General features: G+C 37.0%; 1 protein-coding gene across 1 annotated transcript; it reads left to right on the top strand.

The window, feature by feature from the left end:
• Positions 1-20,495, top strand: BRMS1L (BRMS1 like transcriptional repressor). Its single transcript, XM_084287320.1, has 10 exons — positions 1-193; positions 6,235-6,325; positions 8,612-8,739; positions 10,288-10,367; positions 12,914-13,010; positions 13,370-13,453; positions 14,687-14,751; positions 16,116-16,155; positions 16,967-17,093; positions 18,695-20,495. The coding sequence occupies exons 1-10, from the start codon at positions 58-60 to the stop codon at positions 18,816-18,818; spliced, it is 972 nt and encodes a 323-aa protein (XP_084143446.1). The 5' UTR covers positions 1-57; the 3' UTR covers positions 18,819-20,495.
• The last annotated feature ends 1,916 nt before the right edge of the window (positions 20,496-22,411 follow it).

The raw sequence follows: 22,411 nt of genomic DNA, 5'->3' as shown, positions 1-22,411 counted from the left end.
TGCCGGGGGCCGGGGGCCGGGGCCGTGCCGGGGCCCGGCGGTGGCGGTGCCGTAGCGATGCCGGTGCACTCCCGGGAGAAGAAGGAGAACAACCACGATGAGATGGAGGTGGACTACGGGGAGAACGAGGGGAGCAGCTCGGAGGAGGAGGAGACCGAGAGCTCCTCCGTGTCCGAGGAGGGCGACAGCTCAGGTACCGACACCGCCTCCCCTCACAAACCTCCCCCCCCTGCGCCCCTCGCCCCGGGGCCGGCCCGCGGCCCCCCCCCGGCCCCACAGCGCCGCCGGTGCCCGCCCCGCCGGGACCCCGCCCCGCGGCCTTTCCGCCACGCCCCGGCCCGGCGAAGGGGGTGGGGGCGGGCAGCGCTGGGGCTGCCCGGGGGCTGCTGTCAGGCAGCTGGGGAGGGGCGCTGCGCTGTAACTGAGCCCCCTCAGCGCGTTGCTGGGCTGTGTGTAGGCTGCCAAGCTGCTGGAGCCCGCAGGGGCACGGTGGGGACAGGGTCGGCCACGCTGGCTCCCCAGAAGTAGAGCAAAGGCTCTGCCAGGGCTGGGAAAGTGTGGCCGCTGTGCTGGGAGACAGCAGAGTCGTGCCCTTGGCCCTTGATCTGAGTTAATACTCACTGGACCAGTGATCACCAGAGGTGATCCCCCAGTAGAGGCCTTGGCTAATCCCCAAGTCCAGGTAATCTGCCCAGGGTTTATGTAGAGCTTCCCGCGTGTCTTTTTTTTTCCCCTTCCTCCTCCCTTACTCCCCTGTGCCTCTGAGATGGCAGGTATCGCTGACAGAAGCCCATTTTACAGCTCTAGCCTGCTGGTCTGTGGCTGCCTGCTTGGATCAAACTGTTGGCTGCCACTGCCCTGCCAGCAAAATGATCATAAACACAGCGATTTTATTTGTGCCTACATTAACAACTGATCTGGCAAACCAAGAGTAGAGATAGGTGGTCCAGAGTAGATGGTGCTGAGGCTCATACATCTCTAAAGCAGTTAGAGGTTTGTTTCACATCATGTATCCTCAACTGAACACATTTGGTTGGAAGCTGCTTGAAGAACAAGTCATTGCTTCAAGCCCTTGTGTTCTCTGTAGACATTGGAGCACATTTGACAAGAACCTGGAATGAAGCTTTGGGTTTAAATTGATAGGAACATAATCTGGCTTGTGTTCTCTAAAATGGCTGCAAATTGACCCAGTGGGTGGTTAGCTCACACAGTCATAGGACTCACTTGAAAGCTCTCCTGTACTTACACATGAACGTGCACACAACTTTTATAAACAGTTGGGCTCCAGATACAGGTGGAGAGTTTATTGATCCAGCTACAGATCTGCTGCTGAAGAAGACTGATTGGTCTTTCCTTAACCACATTAAGTGGCTGAATTGAAAAACAGGGCCAGAAAAATGTGCTTTAATTGTCATGGGTTGGTTTGATGAAACCGAAGCTGTGCAGCATCCCTATGCGCTGGTGATTATGCTGGAAGAAGGGCAAACTTGAGTGCGGATATAAGGACAAGCAGTTGGAGGTAATCAAGTTTTAAGTTGGAAAGGTGTCTAGTTATGTCCCTGTTTGCACAGCAGCCTGCTCTGCTCCTTTCAGACGTGATTTAGGAAGGTGTGTTTCAATTCTTTCATTATCACTATTGTACACGGACTAGAAAGTGAATTCTGTATTTTGGAAAAAAAATTCAGGTGCATGGCTATTCCCTCCTAAACGTGACTATTTTTCAAAAAAGTTCTCACATACACAGCTGAATGAAGTTTAACAATCTTTCAGGGGAAAATATAAAATAGTGTAGAGGAGGAACACACGATTTTATTGGGCATTATGAGAGTGAGACACAGGGCTGTGAAGGACTCCTTGTTGAGGCCCAGGAGCATCACTGCAACAATAACCCCTACTTAGCCTACTGGAAGTCTCTGTCTTCCAGTTTGTGTTGCAATAGATTATGTAGTTTATGTAGATTACAATTAGATTACAATTATATCTGGGGGTGCCTTTTCTTCATCTATTATTCTAGCCAATCTGTATGTCGAAAAAAAATAATCTAATTTTCTGTGTGAGAAAGGAGCTTGGTATAACAGATGTAAACTTATCTCTTTCTTTCCCCCAGTTCCCTGGCTCTGGTGAAAGGAAAAATGGCTCTCTTAGTTCCAGCCACTGACTTTGAAGTTTGCTCTCTTTCAAAACCTGCTCGTACTCCTGTATGAAGTTTTTACCAGCTGACAATTTAAAACCAAACTGGTGGTTACATGTCCACAAAGATACTTTGGTCGATTTCTTTAATTTTTATTTTATTTTTTAAAACTTAATTTTATTTTGTCAAGGGCAAATAATTCTATTATCTTTTCCCGGTCTTGGATTCTTTGGGGATTGGGAGGAAGAAGGAGGAGCTATGTTTTAAGTGAATGTAGTGTGAAAGTGTTTCTTTACAAGAAACCCTCCAGATAATTTCTGTAGCATTCCACAGAGAAATGCTTTTAAGAGAGCACTTAAAAAGTGATGATTACAGGAAATTACATGCTTGTCTCGGTGTCTTGACAAATATGGATGTACTCCATGGAAGCATATTGCTTCTACAGATACAAGATGATTAGCACTGCAAGAAATAAGTCTTAATTAAAATTAGTAGGGGGAAAAAACGAAGGTTTAGAAGGAAGAGATTGTTTTTGTTAAATTTGTCCTTTACTTTAGTTGCATTCATTGGTGTTTCCCCCCCCCCACTATATGACTGAGAATACAGGAGGTGTGGTTAGAAACAGCATAACATGCCCTTGAGAGCTGGCACTGTTTCAATCCTTTTCCTTTTGATGATACATATTGAATTTTTTTTTTTAATTATTGACCATGGTATAGAATAGCATATCAGGGATGAATAAAAAAGCCACAAGTTATGCTTGCCATCCCAGATGAGAATTTGAACATTTTTATGGAGCACTTTAAGTAGGCCATAGCTTATTAAAAAGGACTATTTTAGGTGCTGTTACATTTTAAGTACTTTTTTTGTGTGTGTGTGTGTCTTAAAACTGGGCTGCGCTAGTTAGGGAGTTGGACTACTCCAATGCAATAGGAAACAAATGACTGTGATTTCGACAGTGTTAAAAAATGCCCCAAATGCTTTGTGCAATACAGAACTTTATGGGGGAACTTTATGGGAAATCTGAAGTGTTGAGACAATTTTGGCCTGGTAGCAAGTATTTTAATATAAAATGAGAAATATTCTGTCTCAAGCAATACAAATTTTCGACAGAAAAGCCATGGGATTTAATCTCAAAACTTACTTTTTCAGTAACGAATGTTTCCCAATCTGTACATTGTTTAAGGCCATGGGGAAGAAGTTCTGTAATTGGGGAAATTAAGATATTTCAAGACTCTGAAAGCCTGAAAAAGTTTAATTGGCAGAATAAAGAAACGACAGAAGAGCGAATTAGCATGTCAGTTGCCATTCAGTATTATAGGGAGAACGTAGTTCCTGTGGCAGGAATTCCCACATTTTTGAGTGTGGACCTGGCTGAGGAGAGTGCTGTGTTTTATTTCAGCATCTGCAGGAGAGTCAGCTGTGCCCTCACATCCCAATGCATTCCTCTTTTCTTGCAGCAGAAGATAAAAATGTAAGATGCAGTTGCTTTCAGGCTGCATTGATCCTCAGAAACAGCCACAGTTCTAGTATTATTTTTTTATTTGCAGTCCTTAAGCGTGCACAAGCAATAAAATCCAAGTTAATGTAAGGAAAACTTCTGAATGAATTATTTACCAAAACATACTTGGAAACAAAACCATACCTGGAAACGTCTGAAACGTGTATGTGAACTTGAGAAGCAAGTGGGAAGCCATCTGGTTCCCAGGGCTTGTTCCTGCCTGGATTCACAGGGAGGTTCCGTCAATTTTTAATGCAAATTTATTTTTATAGCACATAAATACTTCAGACAAGACTTCAAGTAATGTGACTGGCACATTCCTTAAATCTGGCCAAGATGAAAGTTGCTCAGTCAATTTTGGCTTAAGTGCTATGTTGGACAGCCAACGAAAACTTTGCTCTTCAATCTGACTTTCGATCTTATTCTGAGTTCTGGGATCTGTCTTTTTTATGAGAATGATAGTTTAAAATGAAAGTGTCTTTTAGCAGCCTCATTCTCTTCCCACGCCCTTCTCAATGTGCCAAGCAATTTCTGAAGATCTGACTTCAGATTTTGTCTCTCTTCAGGCTACCCCACGTTTTATAATTTTGTAAAGGTTGCCTTCTATTGCTCGTACTTGCTGCGGTGTGAGGAACTGCAGTAAGGCTTTGATTTGGACTCATGTACTGCTCCACTGCCTATTGGTTTTCATATCCAGGCAGAAAGGGCTAGTGTGGTTTTCAGTCTGAAAAGCTTGTGATGGTATCAGTATAAAGGTACGTGGACTGAACTTCGTACTTCAAGAGGTTTAAGTGGAAGATCTGAGCTACTGACTCCTCTGAGTCAGGGAGGTGATGTGCATGCCCGAAGGTACTCCTTTCATCCCATCACCTTTGCAATTTGCCATGCTCTTTTGCAAAACAATAAGGAGGAATGCTGCTTTTTTTTTTTTTTTTTTTTTTTTTTTAAGCTGGTGTAGGAGGCAGCATAAAGCAAATCAAGGGCTCTAAAAGAATGGATGCTGAGCATCTCCACTCGGCTCCTGATCCTGCTTCGCTTCTCTATCAGCAACTGGGAGTTTTCTTGAGTAACTGCTCAGCTGGGCATAGCCCCCTCAGGACAGCTCTCACACTGTGGCATGCTTGCACCAGTCCAGCCCCAGCTCCTAATGCTGTGGCTCTCCATTCTTCCTGCGCTCATTCATCATCAGTCACTTGTACGGGAACTGGAGAGCTATTTCCTTGAGATGCTGCTGCTGTAAAGCTGCTTCAGCACATCTTTGTCTTCTGAATGTGGCTTAGCAGAACCCTTTTTTCACTCTTCTTTTTAAAACACTCAGATGGACAGGGCTGGTGGAGGAAGGGCAGGAAGCAGTGAAGAATTTTGTAGCTTTGAGCCTAAATATTTATTTTTTTATTATGGAGAACTATGGTTAATGAAGCACCGCTTTCATTAATGCCTTGGAAATGTGCCTCTTTGACAGAATTAGGATTTGGAACTTGCCTTTTTCTACCTTATATTTGCTGAAGTACAGCAGAAGGTTGCATGTCACTAAAATTCAGCAGTTTTCCATTGTGTGCTTTACTACTTGTTACATACGTCTTTTGAGATACCATACCTTTTATCCTCTTGAGTAGTGCATTGGTAAATCTGAAAGAGTGGAGGGTAAGATCCTGTGTGAAGAGAAATGAAGCAAAAAATACTGTTTTGAGGAAAGCCTTCTCAACTTTTAGTTTATTTAATTCATCATAAAAACAAGGAAAAAGATAGATAATGCTTTCTTCAACAAAAGGAAACTAAAGTAAAACTTTTAGTTCCACTTTTCAAAGCACTTCAAAAGCTCTGGAAAGAATTCCATGTTAATAACTCTTACTCCATAAAAGCATCTGAAATCAAATTTCTTCAAAATTCTTAACAGCAAAACCTGCAAAATCTAGAACTGTTTCATTACATATACAGGGTTTTTAAATGGTCATTATGATGAGCTGCAGATATTTCTACATGAGTAATTGAGACCCAAACAACTGTCCAAACTGTAAAGGTTGAAACCTGTTTTCAAAACAAAGTGTTACATTTTTCTTTTTAACTGATATTATTAAAACTAAACTGTGAATTATGTATGACAAATGTAATATTTGGACTGTGCATGCTTTCTGTGGATTGCTTTTGCTCGTACTAACACAAGGATGCACTTGAAGTTATGTTTGTACTTGAAGTTTAAACTTAAACATAAAATTTCAAGTTTCAGTTATGGTAAATAAATCTTCATGGGTAATGCTGCCTTCCATCTGATGTGCTATACAATGTTTAATTGTTCTGTTTCTTACTTTGTTCAGGTGTACTTCGCATTATCAGTTACAAAATTTGACCTTTTGAAGACTTACAATGGTGTTGTCTTGTTTGGGGAAGAAAAACTGCAATTCATGGGGTTTCTTCTAGAATTAGACCTAAGTTTATTAACTTTGCGGTTTATGTGACAAATGATTTCTTATAACCTGCTGTAAAATAATAGAGGCTGATCTGTTTTTGGCTAAAATTCAGATGTGTTTAAAATTGGCTAGAAAAAAGATCCAGTTTATTTGTTTATGTTGTTCAAAATATGTTACCTTTTTCTTATTCTTAGAAATGGATGATGAGGACTGTGAAAGAAGAAGAATGGAGTGTTTAGATGAAATGTCCAATCTTGAAAAGCAATTTACAGACCTCAAAGATCAGTAAGTATTTTAATATTTTAAGTGTGTCATTTGAGGCTTTGTTCTATGAGAATGCTGTGTGCAGCTGGCGTTTCTTGTTTTTCAAATAAGCAGATACTATTTTTGAGAAGAATAAGTATTGGAAGTTCTGAAATGATTTGCAAACTGTTGTTCCAGATTATTTTATTTTCTGCAAGCTCTTATATGAGAGAATATATTTGTTTTCATATATTCTATATATACATATACAGAATATTTATTGTATGTGTGTGTGTATATACAAATACTTATTTTATTTCTTCTTTGCTGTAAGAATGGTTTTAAAGTGTTGCTACATAGGGCTGATGTGGGTCTATTGCATCTAGATGCTTAGCAAAACCAAGGAATTGTGATCTTTGGAGACATGTATCAAGATCCTTGTCCTCATTTTATATATGTGTGAATTGCATAAACAGATCCAAGCACTGTCTTTGTTACGCTAGAAATTATTATTGTTATTATTATTTTTTAATGTATAGTAGCAGTTTTTATAGCCAGTACTAATGAAAATTTCCTGTGGTTACTGCAAACCAGAAACCAACACTGGAAATGAAACCAGTGTTAGCTCTGTTAGTAGTTTACCATAATATCTAAATCACTCAGAATAAATAGAAGAACTGAATAGCCACAGTTATTCAAAAGTGAATCTTGTTTGAGTTAGGCCCAGTCTTCTGTATGTATTTAAAATTTATTTTCAGATGTGCCCAGGTAAGCTAGATGTATCTGTTCTGATTTAAATTGATGGGAATTTGGCAATTAACTTAATCAGGTACCTGCAAAAGAAACATGCAGGAAACCTTGTCTATTCTTAGGCATACGTATTGTAATTGAAAATGAGTCAGTTGTCATTGCATTCCAGATAAGTGTTCATATTGTGTGATAGCTCTTTCTACTGGTGAACTGAGATAGGTACTAGCAAACTTTATAAAATAGGGAAAGAAGAGAAAGATGCTTGAACAACAGGGTGTTTAATCTCAGCCAGCAGCAGAGATGATAAAGTGATTGTTTTGTAGGGAAACTAAATTTTGATCATACAAATGGGGTTTACGCTGGTAGACAGCAGGTACCCGTTTTAGGCAGATCACTGTTGGAAATCAGTGGATAAGCAGTTTTAGTTCATCAGCTGCTATGTGACACCAAGTGCTTGCAGCACCCAGGCCTGATTTAGCTGGAAGTTGGTGCTGTGTAATCTGATGTTAGTGATGCAGCCAGGCATGTGCACTGTGCACCTCTGCTTATGTTGTTGTTGGATAAAACTGCTGTAGCTAGATGTTAACAACTGCATGCCAAACTGGTCTTTAATCAACTGCAGGCTATGTCACTTAGCTGCAGGTCAGATTGAGTCTGTCTATTAACAGTTTGCAGGTAAGAAGAGAAGTGGTCACTGTTTAACTATAGCTGGGCTAGGTACATATGCTTGAACTATTAAGTTGTCATCAAGGTAAAGTGAAAATCAGGCTGGTGTTGCTTCAAGTGAACAGGAAGTAGTTCTCAAGCAGGTCTTGATTTTTTGGTATGTGTGAACTGTTTTCTGTTTAATTCATTACTTAAGCAATATACTGTAAACAAATAAAAAGGTAGCATTGCTGTCCTGAAGAGGAGACTGTGTAAAAAGATAATGTTTGATGTGTTCTCAGCACTTACAAGGAAGTTTGTATGCGTTTGCCTCAATGTTACCACTTTTGATTGTGGAGTGCAAAGTAAAAAAAGCATAAGAACAGGAGGAGCTGTTTATATTGATGATTCTGTCTTTTAACATTGTATTTACTGGTTATGTGATTGAAAGGCTTGTAATAGATACTACACTAAATTCTTTAAAATGGAAGTGGATTTCTTCAGGCTGCTAGTAAATACCAGTTTTTAGAAGGAATTTCAGGTGAAGTAAAAATATTGTAATATTTCCTTTTGGTGGGAATGGAAGATGTCAGTTACAAAATATCCCATGACATTTTGATAGTATTTTAAATGTGGATTTTCACAGGGGATGCTTCAGTAAGAGCCTACTTATCTTTTGCCTTGGTCTGTGGTAGGGTGAGAGCAGATAAGTGAACAACAAAGTGGATGGGATTTTCTGTCCACAAAAGGTCTCTCCTTCCCTCTCTTCCATGATATAAGCACGGAAAATTCAAATGGTAACAAGTCTTAAATTTGCTTCAGTGGATGTGCCATAATGTTAACAAAGAGAGGTAGATTAGGTCTTTTAGAAAAAATTCTTCTGATTTGTTTGCTTCAATTTATTTATTTATTTATTTATTTATTTTTTTAAAGACTTTACAAAGAAAGATTAAGCCAAGTGGACGCAAAACTACAAGAGGTCATAGCTGGAAAAGCACCTGAATATTTAGAACCATTGGCAGCATTGCAAGAAAATATGCAAATCCGAACCAAAGTGGCAGGTAGGCATAAAAAGTAAATATTTCTGCTTCAACAGTATCATGTTGCTATGAATTTTAAGGGAAATCTTTTTTTTTTTTTTTTTTTTTTTTTTTTTTTTTTTAACTTTAGAATTATTAAAGTGATGCGTTTTAAAGCTAGAAACACCATGGCATGCATAGTTTTAAACTTAAAGTAATTTTCAAGTCAAAGTTTCGAGTTTCTTACTACTTTCCACAAATTGCCTGATAACATTGCATTAAAAATATGGCTCATTTTTCCTTCCTCCTGGTCATCTCCATAATGCTTTCCCTCAGATGGTGACCTGGAATTTCTGGGTTTTAAGATTTTTACTGCAAATTTACTTGAGTAGTACTAAGCAGCCCTCTTGTGTTACATGTAGATTCCCAAATGAACTTCCCCGAAGGTTTGACATGAAAACAACCTTAATCCAAGCTGTTGGTTTTCGGTTTTAAATGTGACTTTCTGTTAAACCATGTAGGTGGGTGTGGATAGGGAGAATATTAAAGATTTTCCTGATTCGAGTCTTCAGCAGCACTGAAGATGCATGTTCCAATGTAAAAAGCCGAGGGAGAAGTCTACAAGTTTCCTTGAAGTTGAGACTAGAAATCAGATTTCTTTTTTTCCTTCTGTCCTCAACTTGAGATTCACAGAGTTGTTCCAGAGGACACCGGAAACTGCAGAACGGGTCTATTTGCCCTTGCTGTTTCACAGCCTTGACAGAAGTGGTTGTAGCAGAACTTGAGCTCCAGCAGGTCCAAGGGACCCACTTGTTCCTTACAGAGGGGAAGAAGGGGAAAAAAAAAAAGTTAAACTATGGATGTAATAGAAAAGAAACTTGTTTTACTCTGCTCTCTAAGGCAGTGAGCACTTCACACAAAACATGAATCTTGATTATTTCAGTAAGTCAATAAAACATCTCTTTCTTCTAGAAGCATTTATGCTCATACTGCTGATTTCAGGCAAATAAGCATTGATTATGAATTGGTAGGTGTAAGAAATACTCCTAATGCTCAGAAGCAGTGCTCCTTGCATTGCAAGAAGGCTGGTTCTAAGAATGGAACCGTCTTGTTAATTGATGTGATTTGTTAGTGTGCTGTGTAAAGCAACTCTCATTCCAAATATCTGTAAAATCTGTTTTCTACCTGTTTAACACCCTTCCCCCTGTTATTTAAAATACTAATTAGAAAATAGAAGAGGCCATCAAGTACTTCTCATATTTGAAAAGTAAGGATATCCAGGATAATTTGATCAGAAATAGGAAGTAGACCTGTTTTGTAAGGCTAGCATGACAACTGGTATAATCTGTTGACTGATAGGGGAAAAAGTGAAAATAGCATTTTTTTTTTTTTTTTCCATCAGATCTTTAGATTTAAGAGATTACTTGTTTTTACTTTGTAAAGGAGCTAGCCACTGTAATTGCCTAAATTAAGATATCTGTGTTTTCCCTTTTGTACTTATTTTGGGATGTGCAGGAAGTTCTAAAAGAGAATTTTGAAATCAGATGTCAGCTAAATAAATTAATACTGTTGTTATTTGCTTGATTACAGGTATCTATAGAGAGCTTTGTCTGGAATCTGTGAAGAACAAATATGAATGTGAAATTCAAGCCTCTCGGCAGCACTGTGAGGTTGTGCTAGCTATTCTATATTGATAGCTAATTTCATCTGTCTTTACTGTGTGTCATGTTCAGTGCATACTTTTCCTACTGCAGTTGTTAATTTAATGCATTTGTTTTGTGATATTTAAGCCCACGTTGAAGCTTGTTCAAAGCATATCAAAATTGCCTTTATAGATTTAGATTTGAATATAAATTAAGTTCTTATTTTTCATTAGCAGGTTCTTAATTATTTTTTTTATGCTTTTTAAAGAAATGATTACCAAGAACAGGAGCTAAATTATCTACCATAATTTTAGCAAAAGGTACCCTACACTTTTGTAATAATAATAGTCTTACAAAGTCTTTTTAAAGTATCTTGGTCCGCTGGTGGTAAGAGTTGTCATTTCAAAAGCAGTTACGAGAAAAATACATTTCTCTCCTTGAGCATAAACGTTTCTATTTCTGTTTAAGTATCTAAATACTGCATACTGTTGTGCAAAAATTAAAGTACATGTATGTCTGATCCTCTATCCTAGCTACTTAGATGCTGAGGTTTGCATCATAGTCCTTCTCAGCTCCCCCATTACAGCGTTTTCTTCTTTGCTTGTTTTCTTGTTTACTTCAAGGTCTAATGTAGGACTACTCACTACTGACTTTCTTCATTCCTGTGAATTCTCCTGTGGCTGGACAGAATGCTATAAGACTGGCAGGGTTTCCCATCCACAAATGAATGATTTGCTTTGGCTATGTATTCCTCTTTCAGGTGGTTCTTCTTGCTTCTTTTGCTGCTATGCTTCTGTGAAACCTTCAGAATTCAAACATGCACCATCCAATAAGGGTCTCTCAGGGGGAAAGCGCTTCAAAGTCAGTAGAACTGCCTGTAAAATCATTGTTACACTAGAGCACAGCCATTCAGCCTCTGTTGCCTATCACAGCTTTTCACACTGTATTTGTCGCCAAGTGCTTGCAGCAAAACAGGGGTCTAAACACAAACATAATTTAATGTTAAAACCGTCTCAGAACAAATAACACTCATCTGACCTTTCAGGTATATATAAGAAAGCTTTTGTCTTTTCAATTTCATTGGGGAATATTTTTATTTTTAGTAACAGGAGGTTGAAAAATATATGAAAGGAGGTCTCTGGAGTGTAAGTACTTTGTGACTTGAAGGGAATGTTAAACATGACAGCCATCTATTGCAATAGGAGTCCTTGTTTTCTTTATACCTCTTTTTGCTTCACACTAGTTCAACTTGAACGCTGGTAAAAGTAAGGTTCTTTTGGTATGCTGTTCTGTGGGCAGGAGCAGTTGAGGTGCAGACATACACTGACTTGGCTCTAGGGACTGCAATCTTTGGTTGCAATGTGGTACCTAATAGCTAGATACGTGGGCTGCTTAAGCGGCCTCTTTCCCCCCCCCCCCCCCCCCCCCCCCGTAAGTCCAAGTCTCTGTTTTCCAGAGTAGTTGGAGATGCTGCTCAGTGAAAATGAACTTTAAAGTAATAATAATAGTTAACAGTTGGCTGTGTTTCCTACTTGTGTTTTAGGAAGTGTGCAAATTTTATGCAGTAAATTTATTGTCTTGAAGCTTGGAACTTAGCTTAAATTGAAGTTACTGTTTTATTGTATTTAGTGTGTTCAGAAGCTGCTGTTAAAAGGGTAACTCATCTATATAGGTACTGTGTAACTTTGGCACCAGTCCTATATGGTGAATTATAATTGAGAGCAGTTGTACTACAAAGTTGATTTTCTCATTGACAAATGCTTAGAGACGGAAGAGAGGGTAGACTAACATGTTCCGTACAAAGTTCACACCGAAGTGTTACCATTTATCTTAGGTGTGTTTTTAGCACTTTGTATATAAAAAGAATGAAGGTTTGTGTTAATCTATTTGGATCAGAAATTATATTTTGAAAGGATGAACTAGCATACTTTTCTAAAGCAGTTTTAAAATGTTTCTCTCAGCTTTAACATACACAGTTTTGCTTTCACAATTTTCTAGACCTTTAGTTTGTGTGCATAATTATTTCTGTTGTGAGTAGGTATTTTTCAGTTCTCTGAAAATAGGCAATTATAAATTCTGTAGTAGTAGATGACACTTCTCTATCAATGACTACAGTCTTGTTAATATTGGAGGTAAGTTAATAAAGGACTTTCCATGAAAGCATCAGCTTATTTGATCTTTAAAGAAAGGTGGAGGAGAGCTTAACACTTTACAGTAACTCATCATGAATAAATCTTTGCTACCCAAAAGGAAAATACTGTATTTGTGTCAAAATACAAGTGGCTATTCTGGAGATCTAGTTGTGTGCTTTATATACTAAGTTATTCTTGGTTCTGATATTTGATGACTGTATTTATGCTTATGCCAATGAATGTGCTGTCTTTGAGAAACCAGGATCTTGTGCTAAGGAAATGGATATGGGGATATGTTGTATGCTTTACTGCTTCTGAATTATTATTTTTTTTTTAATCTCAAATCAGTTCTTTCCTTCCGCTGAGCCTTTGAATAGTTCTTATGTATGTTTAGATGATAGAACTTAGTCATGTATAAATGCCTAATTTTTTTTCTTTTAGAGTGAAAAGCTTCTGTTGTATGATACTGTACAAAGTGAATTAGAAGAGAAGATTAGAAGACTTGAAGAAGACAGGCATAGCATTGATATTACCTCAGGTGAATGGAAATTAGAAGTTTTTGTTTTGTTTTAATATTGTTGTACCTACTGATTAGTCAGTTGACAGTACTCATAATATTTCAGGTTATCCAGTAGTATTCTGTTCAGAACTACAGTGTAGGCTTTGGGAGGTGGGTTTGAATTTAAGTTTTAATCAAACTTCAGTCGAGTAATTGTCAGCATCCATTGTGTGTTTTGAGAATATTAATCTGTGACCGTATAATCATTCATTCTGTTCAGACACAGCATCTCGCCAGAAAATCCGGTATTTCTCACTTCTGGACAGTGTTTCTTACTGTAAGAAGAGCTAGATGTGCATATTTCTGATTCATAACATATTCTTACTATGTATTTTCAGAATTATGGAATGATGAGCTACAGTCCCGGAAGAAAAGGAAGGATCCGTTTAGTCCAGATAAAAAGAAACCTGTTGTTGTATCAGATATCCTTTTACTGAAGTTGCTGTTCTTCTTGATAGCATTCACTGCTTTATAGGTGCTTTTACTACATATGTCATTGTTGACAAGTTGAAGTGGTGATGCATTCTCAAATTTGATTTTGGAATGACAAATGTTCTAATTCAGATTACAGAAACATAGTTGAAAATTGAAATGAAGAATCTCTTAACTACTAGTTTCATATTTGACTTTTTGACATATTTTGACTTAAGAAAATAGAAGTAATTTGTCTCATGTTTTGGGTATTTGGTGAGTATTTGCCATCATTTTTCCAATGTGGTTGGTTGGAAAGGAAGGACGTCAGAGTTCTGAATTAGGCACTGTGCATATTAAGGAATGCCCTGTACATAATGAAGAATGTATCTTGAAGCATGCTTGGTCCAGCTGTTCTTCTGGAAAGCAAGGAAGTTGGGAGAAGGGGCTTAGAGCAGAAAGGCTTAAATAGTTATTACAAGTTAGGAAAGGACTTTTTTCTTGTGTGGCATACATGCAATTTTTATTGCTAAGGTGCTGAAAAAAATCCTGTTACTTTTACAAGGTTTTCTGACAAACTGGGAGGATAAAGTGTGAGGAAAGAAGTTTTTGACAGAATGGTCATTTTCTATTTTAAAATGTTTATTTTGTTTCTGTATTTATATTATTTGTATTATCTTTTCTCTTTTTCTGTACCTGTCCTAATTGATTTATCAGAACAGTCCCAAATGGATGACTTGTACTAATAACAACTGATCTTCCTTTAGATTGCATCATATATCCAGTTTAGTGGGGATGTTTTTTAACTAGTGCTTAAAAGCTGAATGCTGTTAATCAATACAGATTACAAATGCCTTCTTTAGTTTCTTAACTGCTTTTGGAAATTTCAGTGCCAGGTTGTGTGAAAGTGCATTCCTTTAGCTCTCAGTCATCGTTGTCTTTAGAAGGTCAAGACAAACAGCATTTGCTTCTGTGGACCGTGAAATACCTTGCCATTTAACAGAAAATATTAACATAGTAATAGGTCTAAAAGCCCAGCAATTTCAGGCATGGCTTTTAGGGTTTCCTACAACCCAAGCTATTCTATGGTTCTGGGTTGCATAATTCAAAGATGCATTTATTATTACTTTCACGTAGGTATTTTGTGTGAGAGATTGGCAGAACAAGTGTTAATATCTTTCTACAATCTTTAGAGTGTTCTTATTATCACTGTATTATCTCTGAGTTTTCCTTAACTTTTCCACGCCCTTATATAGTTTATATGTTACAAGACCTTGATATTCTTGAAGATTGGACGACAATAAGGAAGGTAAGATGAAAAGTTGAATGCTAGTAGCTTCCTTTGGGTTTTGTGTTGATTCTTGACTGTTCCTTTTGCCTCTTAAAAATACTTAAATGTGTTTTAAATACAATCGAGACTTAAAGCAGATTTTCATTTCTTCGTTGGTCAGCTAATGCTTTCTGTTCAAGCTATGTTATTGCTGCTTTTTTTGATTCTACCCAAATCATGCAGAGGAATCTGGTAAGGAAGAGGAAGAGCTTATCTGTAAAATGTGTAGACCACAATTTCTGTGATAGAGATGAGATTTCTCAAAATTTCTACTCAACTATGTCAGACTATGATAATTTGATAGGATTTTGTTTTAATTAAAAAAAAAAAAAAGAATACATGCCATTTAGTATGTTTTCTGATAGTAAATTGTTTATTTTATGAAGACTTCTTCAGCCTTTGATTACAACTTTTTTTTTATAAACTATAACTATTTTTTTCCCAGATTATAAGAGGACCAGGGTTTACAGGAAGATAAATTTCTTTGACAAGTTAATATATTTGGAAAAAAAATAAATCCAACTTTTGGGTACAGAGTATCATGTAGGATCTTTACCATATTGTTAATATAACTTGCTGTAACCAAATGCTATCCTTGCCTTGCATCTGCAGTTGGAAAATATCCCATAGTAATCCAGCAAAAATCGGTGCTTTCCGGTTTATGGGGTAGGAAACAACTTTGAGAATTCAAAGCTTGCTGGGAGATGACTTTGAGTCTATTTCCATCCATACTTGTAAATATTTCCTAAAGAACCAAAATGTGGTTCCTATGTGAAAGCCTGTCTGAGTGTTTTCTCTACCTATCAACCAGAGGCATAGACACGAGATAGCTTTCCCTCAGTTTCTTTGTTATAGCGTAACATGATTTAAAGCTAGAATCTGATGGGGATTTTGCCTTTTATTGAAATCATTAAAAAAAAAAAAAGTTGTTTTTTACACCTACGTTACTACTGTGTGAGATCTGCAATTCACATGGAAGAATGCTTGTGAGTATAGCATATGAATCTAAAGAGTAACTTCTTCAGATGGCACTTTTTTCAGAATCAGAGTTAATTCAATATTGCATTTTTGATAGAATTACGTAACGCTAGTTCTGAAGATTTAATTTAGAAAACTTAAGTTACATAAAATCAAGATTGATTTAAAAAAAAATGGTTCTCCACTCCCTCCCAAGCCCTGTTTCAGTTACTGAGTCACTGTTGAACACACTTTTCAGATTTGTTCTGATTGTCTTTTGCATGCAAAAGCAAGTATCTTGAGCTACACCGCACAACCCAATTAAAGCTGACAGCTAAGAAAAAAGACTGTTTGCTGACGAACTTTTTTTGTGTGTGTGTTTCAAGGCAATGGCTACGCTGGGGCCACACAGAGTAAAGCCGGAACGTAAGTAAACATTGTCTGGTTTCACAAGACAGAACTTGCTGTGTGCAGTGATGCAAGCTGCATCTAGGCAGGTCATATTTATCTTAGCCATGGTATACTGATGGAGGGTGGGGTGAGGTAACTGGCAGATGTGGCTTTTTGCCTTTCCCTGCTCTCAAGTGCTGATAATTGTGGCTTGACTACTAAAAAATTTAGAGTTCTAAAAGTGGGTTATACCAGTAAATATTGGTAAGCTATGCTAATGTTTACAAAACATGAAGCAGAAAACTGAGAAACCTTATGGAAGCTTTTTAAAAGCAGCTCACGTTCACTGCAAGCTACAATTCTGGAAAAAATAGAGGTCTGATAAAGGAGTGGTAAAGGATAATTTGGCCTGAGGTGAGAAGCACATTAAGCCTAGGTAAAATCAAGTATGTGGAGGTGGTTAGTAATGAGGAAAAGGGAGAGAAAACAAGCAGGTGGTGTATTTCTTCAGCGATGCATTACTTACCGGCGTTTTATGATAATGCATCGATAAAGAGGCTTCAGAGTCTTCCATTTGCAGTCTTGTCTACATTGCATTACCCCATTTGTGAAAATTCATACACGGAGAGAAGAAAACTTCTATCTAAAAATGGAAATGTAACTTCTATCTGACTGGAAATAAAAAGTTATCTTCTAATTTTCATCCATTTGGAGTTAATTATCTAGAAAATGGCTACTTTTGGCAATGGAAAAACTGTGTTGTGTGTAAATAACTTACTGAGTGTGTTTATAAATTTTACTGACTTCTGCCAGTTGATGTTAAATCCCTTTTTATTGATCATTTCAGCACCTGTCAAATTAGAGAAACATCTACATAGTGCTAGATCTGAAGAAGGAAGGCTCTATTACGATGGAGAGTGGTATGGACGTGGACAGACGATATGCATCGATAAGAAAGATGAATGTCCTACAAGGTAAAGTTTATTAATTTTATACAGCTCTGTACAGTCCTGTTAAAGCAAAAGATAGCATGATGGCATTGAAGAATAAAGCTTGTTTGGAGGTAGTGCCAGCTTACTAACATTTACTAGTTTACATTGGAAGGCAGCCATTATCAAAGAAGTTTGAGCCCTTGGCTTCTGAGATAGGAGTGAAGGTTGAATTTCACCGATGTGATGTTTTGTCAGGGTGGTATCTCACTAGAAGACTTCAGTTCTTGCTCATTTCTGAATACCCTGGGATTGTTTTTTTTTTTTTTTTTTTTTTTAGAGGGGATTTTGTTCCTTTGAGGATTTGGTCTGTTGGCCAGCTGAAAAATACTTAATTATGGAAAATATTTTCTGCTATTAAAGATAAGCTTTGTTTTTCTGGTGATTGATTGATGCTCTGAAATAAACCAAATAGAACTTTTTTTTTTAAACAGTGTTCCTTCTCATAATTAAGTTTCTCCCTGGTCTAAATATGATTATGCAAATTTGGTTGAATGTTTACGATATCTAAATGTATTTTTTCTATATGGATCATATTTGTCAATTCCGTAGTGTAAGTATATTTTAAAAAAATAGTTAAAAGTATATGTTAAATTCTACTGAATGGGATAAATCAGTCTAAGAGCAGAGTGTTGATTAAATAAGCATTGCTACCCAGGTAAGACAGATATTGTTCCTTAAGGAAAATAAGCATGAATTGGGAAACTTTAATTTTATATAGCAGTAGTTTACTGTAAAACAGTCAGTTCCTTTCATTCCCTGGTGAGGGAGAGCAGATTTATTTATTTTTTTTTTCAGTGCTGAAACAAAGGTGTTTTAGTAAATTATATATTATTTCTGAAATTTAAAGAATTCCGAAGTTGTGCTGTTATGCACAGCATAACAGTTGTACTAAATCAAAAAAAAATCTTCCTAGTGCCCCGTGTCTGACAGTGGCTAAAAGCTCTGTCATTTAGCATACAGTGGAATTTCCCCAGCCTTTCAAGATTTCAGCAACTGTTAATGCCAAAGAGTTTCCCGCAGGGAGTTTTGTTACACGCTGTATGTGATGGATATTTCTTCCATTAACTGTTTTACTCTCTGTTTTTGAGCCATTTTTGTCATCAATTATATTTGGAAAAGTTATTTTTTTCAGTATTTGTCTTAAGGTTTACCACAAAAAAAGATAAAAGCAAAGTTCATGTAAGAATGATTCAATTAAATTCAGTTGGGCTTTTTTTTCTTTTCCTCCTGTCTGTCTTGAGTTTCAGACTGTTTAACTTTTTTCTGGATATGTTTTCCAGCAGATCTGTTTTTTATTATGGGTAATCTGTTTACTGTGGGTGACTATTCATTTAAACAGTTAAAATATTTGTAGATACTGTGAGGGTTTTGTTATAGCAGGAGAAGAAAACAGCTGGAAAATCAACTGCCTTTACTGAAGACATGCAGTTACTAAAGAATTCTGCTTGCGTTTATACCTACTGCATACTTTCATTTACAGTACAGAAATACAGCTGCAGTTTTGAGGTTATTTAATTACTTCTAAGATGTCTAAATATTTCCTATTTTTCTCTCCCTGACCCTTCTTTCCTCATTTTCTGTAGTGCCATAATTACAACAATTAACCATGATGAAGTTTGGTTCAAAAGACCGGATGGAAGCAAGTCCAAGCTATATATTTCTCAGCTACAGAAAGGAAAATATTCAATAAAGCATAACCACAACTGACTATTGCTAACCAGAAATGAAACAAGTGGTATTGCCATGCTTGATGTGCCATGGGATGAAAGTTGTATTTAATAGTGTTTTGTATTCCTTATAAATTTACAGCAGTATCTGATGTGTATTTGTAGTGCTGTATGTAAACTTCATATGGATGGCCTTCAGAAACCTGAGGATGTTAAATCATGTTGACAGTTTTACCTCTAAATTGGGTCCAGTGCCTAAGGTATGAAGTACGCTCTTCAAATGTAATGGCTCAGAACTTCTCATTAATAGTCATATTTGTAAAAATGAAATTAAAAAAAAAAATTCATTGTTGACCAGTTTGTGTGATAAAAATGATAACCACAGTTACCAGCAACTCACTTTGTTTTCAGTGAACATTGTCATGCTTCTCTTGTGGATGTAAATTTAGCCTGTTCAGCTGTTGCTTTTGAATAGATTGTAACATGCATAAGCATTCTTTTATCCAAAGTGGATTGATTTATTAAAATCTGCCCTCAACAGCTCTGCTAGTTCTAACTGTGTTGTATTTTGTAAGGTTTACTATCTTGCTTATAATGAGACAAAGCCAATATTTTGAGTTACAGTTTTTCAGGAGCATTTTTCTAGCTTAGGACCCTAGTCTGTAGTAAACAAATTATTGGTGATTTTTTCTTCTCCCCCAGATTACCAGCAAAATTTATGCATAAAGTAGACAGTGTTGCTCCAACCTGTTATATGCAGCCTACAGAGGATGGCTGCTGTGACAATTATGTAAATATTATTGCATGCTCTGCTTATTTGGTCCATGTTGTATGGAATACTATGAATTCTTTTTTTCAAAAGGAAAACATCTCCCCAGAAATCATTTAAGTGGGCAAATTTACACCAACTTTTTCACCAAACACAATTTTCCAAATTTCTGTAACCTATTTTGTCTTATCGTACACCAGAATTATTTAATGCAGTTTTTAAAGCTGAATTTCCCTTGAATCTTATTGTTTAAGCCACGGAGAAAGGTCCTAAATCCTTAATGTTACTGTGATGTGCTTGGAACATCTAAAATGTTAGATGGGATTGTTGAAGAATTTTTAATATGTTGGTTATATGCACTTTAATCTCCACTTATGATGACTCTCTTTGGAGAAAGAAAGCATCCATTTGGTTTAAAGGATCACAGCAAATAAGTATTTTTATTGTAACATAAAAATGGTTTATTCCTATATTAGTTGTCTCTTTTACTGCAGGGTAGTAACTACTTTCCAAATGCCAAATCGGTTTCTGCTGAGTGATGCTTTTCTACAAGTGTATGACATTAGTAATCAAATGTATATAAAGTATTAATTGACGTTGGCTTTTAACAATATGAACTGTATGTATACAGTTGTTTGATAAACTTTTTGTAATAAAATATTCGTATTTTTTAACTTAGTATATAAATAAATCATTGGTGGTAGTGGACATCTTGTATTTTGTTTTGCTTTTTGGTTTTCTAGTCCTGTTGGAGTTGCTCATGTAACAAATCCTAAATCAAAAGTTGTTTTCAGAAAGTGTAAATCTTTTTAAAGGCTTTTGACTCGCATTTTCTCTCAAAATTTGAGACTATGTATAGATGTGTATCTAAACTTTTTTTCTGTAATATTTTATGCAAGCAATAATCTGCACTGTTTATAAAATCAAAATTAAACACTGTCAAAAATGTTTTGGTTCCCAAAGAGCTTAAATCCATTTGCATTTAGGGTGTACTGGGGCTGTGGTTCACTTCTTTCCTCTTTTCTCCCCTGTATTATGCACCACACTAGTTGCAATCAATTATTTCTAAAGCTGTTTCTAATCTGATCTCTTGTGGTGCAGAGCTTTGATTTGTACAAACTTTGCAGCTTGGATTGACACATGGTGAGTGTGGTTTCTTTATTTAGAATAAACGTTATTTGTATTAACATGGCAGGTAATAAGAATAGCAGTATGTCTTAGTGATCAAACAGCTGGAATCTCTCTATTTCATTACTACAATTCCAAGCTATGGCTTTCCTTCTTACATGTGGTCACTTCTGTGCATGTGATAGGAGAGGAGTGAGAAGGGATTTTATAATTGCTTTTGTTCTTTATAACATGACTTACTGTTCTATTTTTATGCAAACCATATTTGATACATGCTATATATCTTTGTTATATTTTGACAGGTAATGGTTTGCTCACTCTGTCATGAAGTATAAGGGGGCTTCAAAAGACTAAAATCTTCTCAAGTACAGACATTGTCAACTTCTTGTTCATCTTTTCTATCTTTTGCACTGCTACAGAAAAACATTTCAAGCCTCAGTAGCATTGTTTTAAACTACAAATAGGATTAAAATCAGTAGACCACCAAAAGGAAAAAGATGTTGGGCATACTATTTCTTTACATACACTATGTGAAAGGGAAATAGATCATTTTGTGACAAAAATATCTTTCTGTATATGTATAGACAAAGATATATATACACACACACACACACACACACACACACACATATATATGAGGCTGTGCTTCAGAGGAGATGCTGTTTGTTTTTGACGATCACATGGAGCAAGATGATCTGTTCATCTTTCTCATAACAAAATATCCAGTATATTCAGTTGAAATGCAATTGATGCAATCTGAAAACATTTAATGCATGAATATTGTGGAACTTAGCTTAGGTATCTTGTAACAACAAGCTCTTAAACTTTCTAAAAACACTCAGTTGTTGGCACATCTCACTGTGTGTGTTTTAAGACTAAAAATCAGCTATTTATACATGTAGTTCATGGAACATTTTGTTAGAAATTTCTAAGCCAAGGCCTGCGTAGCCAGCTCACCAACCCCATCAAGTGGTAAGGGATGAGGAAGTACTAAAATTTTCACTGTTTCAAAATCTATGCTGTCTTCCACTGACAGGTTCAATTCATTACGATTTTTGTTTTACTTTCCTTTTTTTTTTTTTTTTCCTTCCCTTTCAACTAATAATGTGGGAAGAGGTGTGTTTTCTGTCTGTTTTTTGAGGGCAAGGAGAAGTGATACAGAGAAAATGTGGTCAGTACATAGCGCATTTAAGTAGCCAAAATCTTCTGTGCTTTTACCTGTATCAGGTGGGTTTGCACTTCTCACTGTCAGTGTTAGCTAAACGAGGCCTGTTTTCTACATTTAACCTATAACAATTCTGTCCAAAAACCCCTTTAAAATGGTTGATTGAGCTATTTTTTTAGGGTACTTAATTCTTCCTAAGGAAGTTCTTCAGAAACAAGGCCCTTCTAGGTCAGGGGCACAGCAGCCATTGGCATTAAGACCAAGTAGCCAATGTTTTACCTCGGGGACTTGCAGCCAGGATGCTCTGGGTGCTGTGTACTTCCTGGTGGTACTGCTGGTAACTGCCTGATGCCTGGAAATCCTTTGGTGGTTCTGTAGCATGCGTGTAGCTCAGCTGCGTGACACAGCTGCAGGAAATCAGCGTGGGATTTACAGTCTACGATTTAATCAAAAACACAGCATGTATTCCTTAAGCCTGATATTTCCTGGAAATGTCAGCCTTATGACACTTGTGTATGCTTTTATTTCTCTGCGTGGTCTTGGTGAAACGTGACTTTGAACCTTTAAGATT

The sequence above is a fragment of the Netta rufina genome (genome assembly GCF_964035555.1).
Source record: "Netta rufina genome assembly, chromosome: 5".
In the NCBI taxonomy this organism is placed as follows: domain Eukaryota; kingdom Metazoa; phylum Chordata; class Aves; order Anseriformes; family Anatidae; genus Netta; species Netta rufina.
The sequence above is the reverse complement of the archived record's forward strand: the minus strand, read 5'-3'. Positions and strand labels throughout refer to the sequence as shown.

Coding starts and splice junctions, on each gene's coding strand:
- BRMS1L (XM_084287320.1), top strand. CDS start 58: ATGCCGGTGCACTCCCGGGAGAAGAAGGAGAACAACCACGATGAGATG. Junction 16,156..16,966: donor ACACAGAGTAAAGCCGGAAC/GTAAGTAAACAT, acceptor TGATCATTTCAG/CACCTGTCAAATTAGAGAAA. Junction 17,094..18,694: donor AAAGATGAATGTCCTACAAG/GTAAAGTTTATT, acceptor CATTTTCTGTAG/TGCCATAATTACAACAATTA.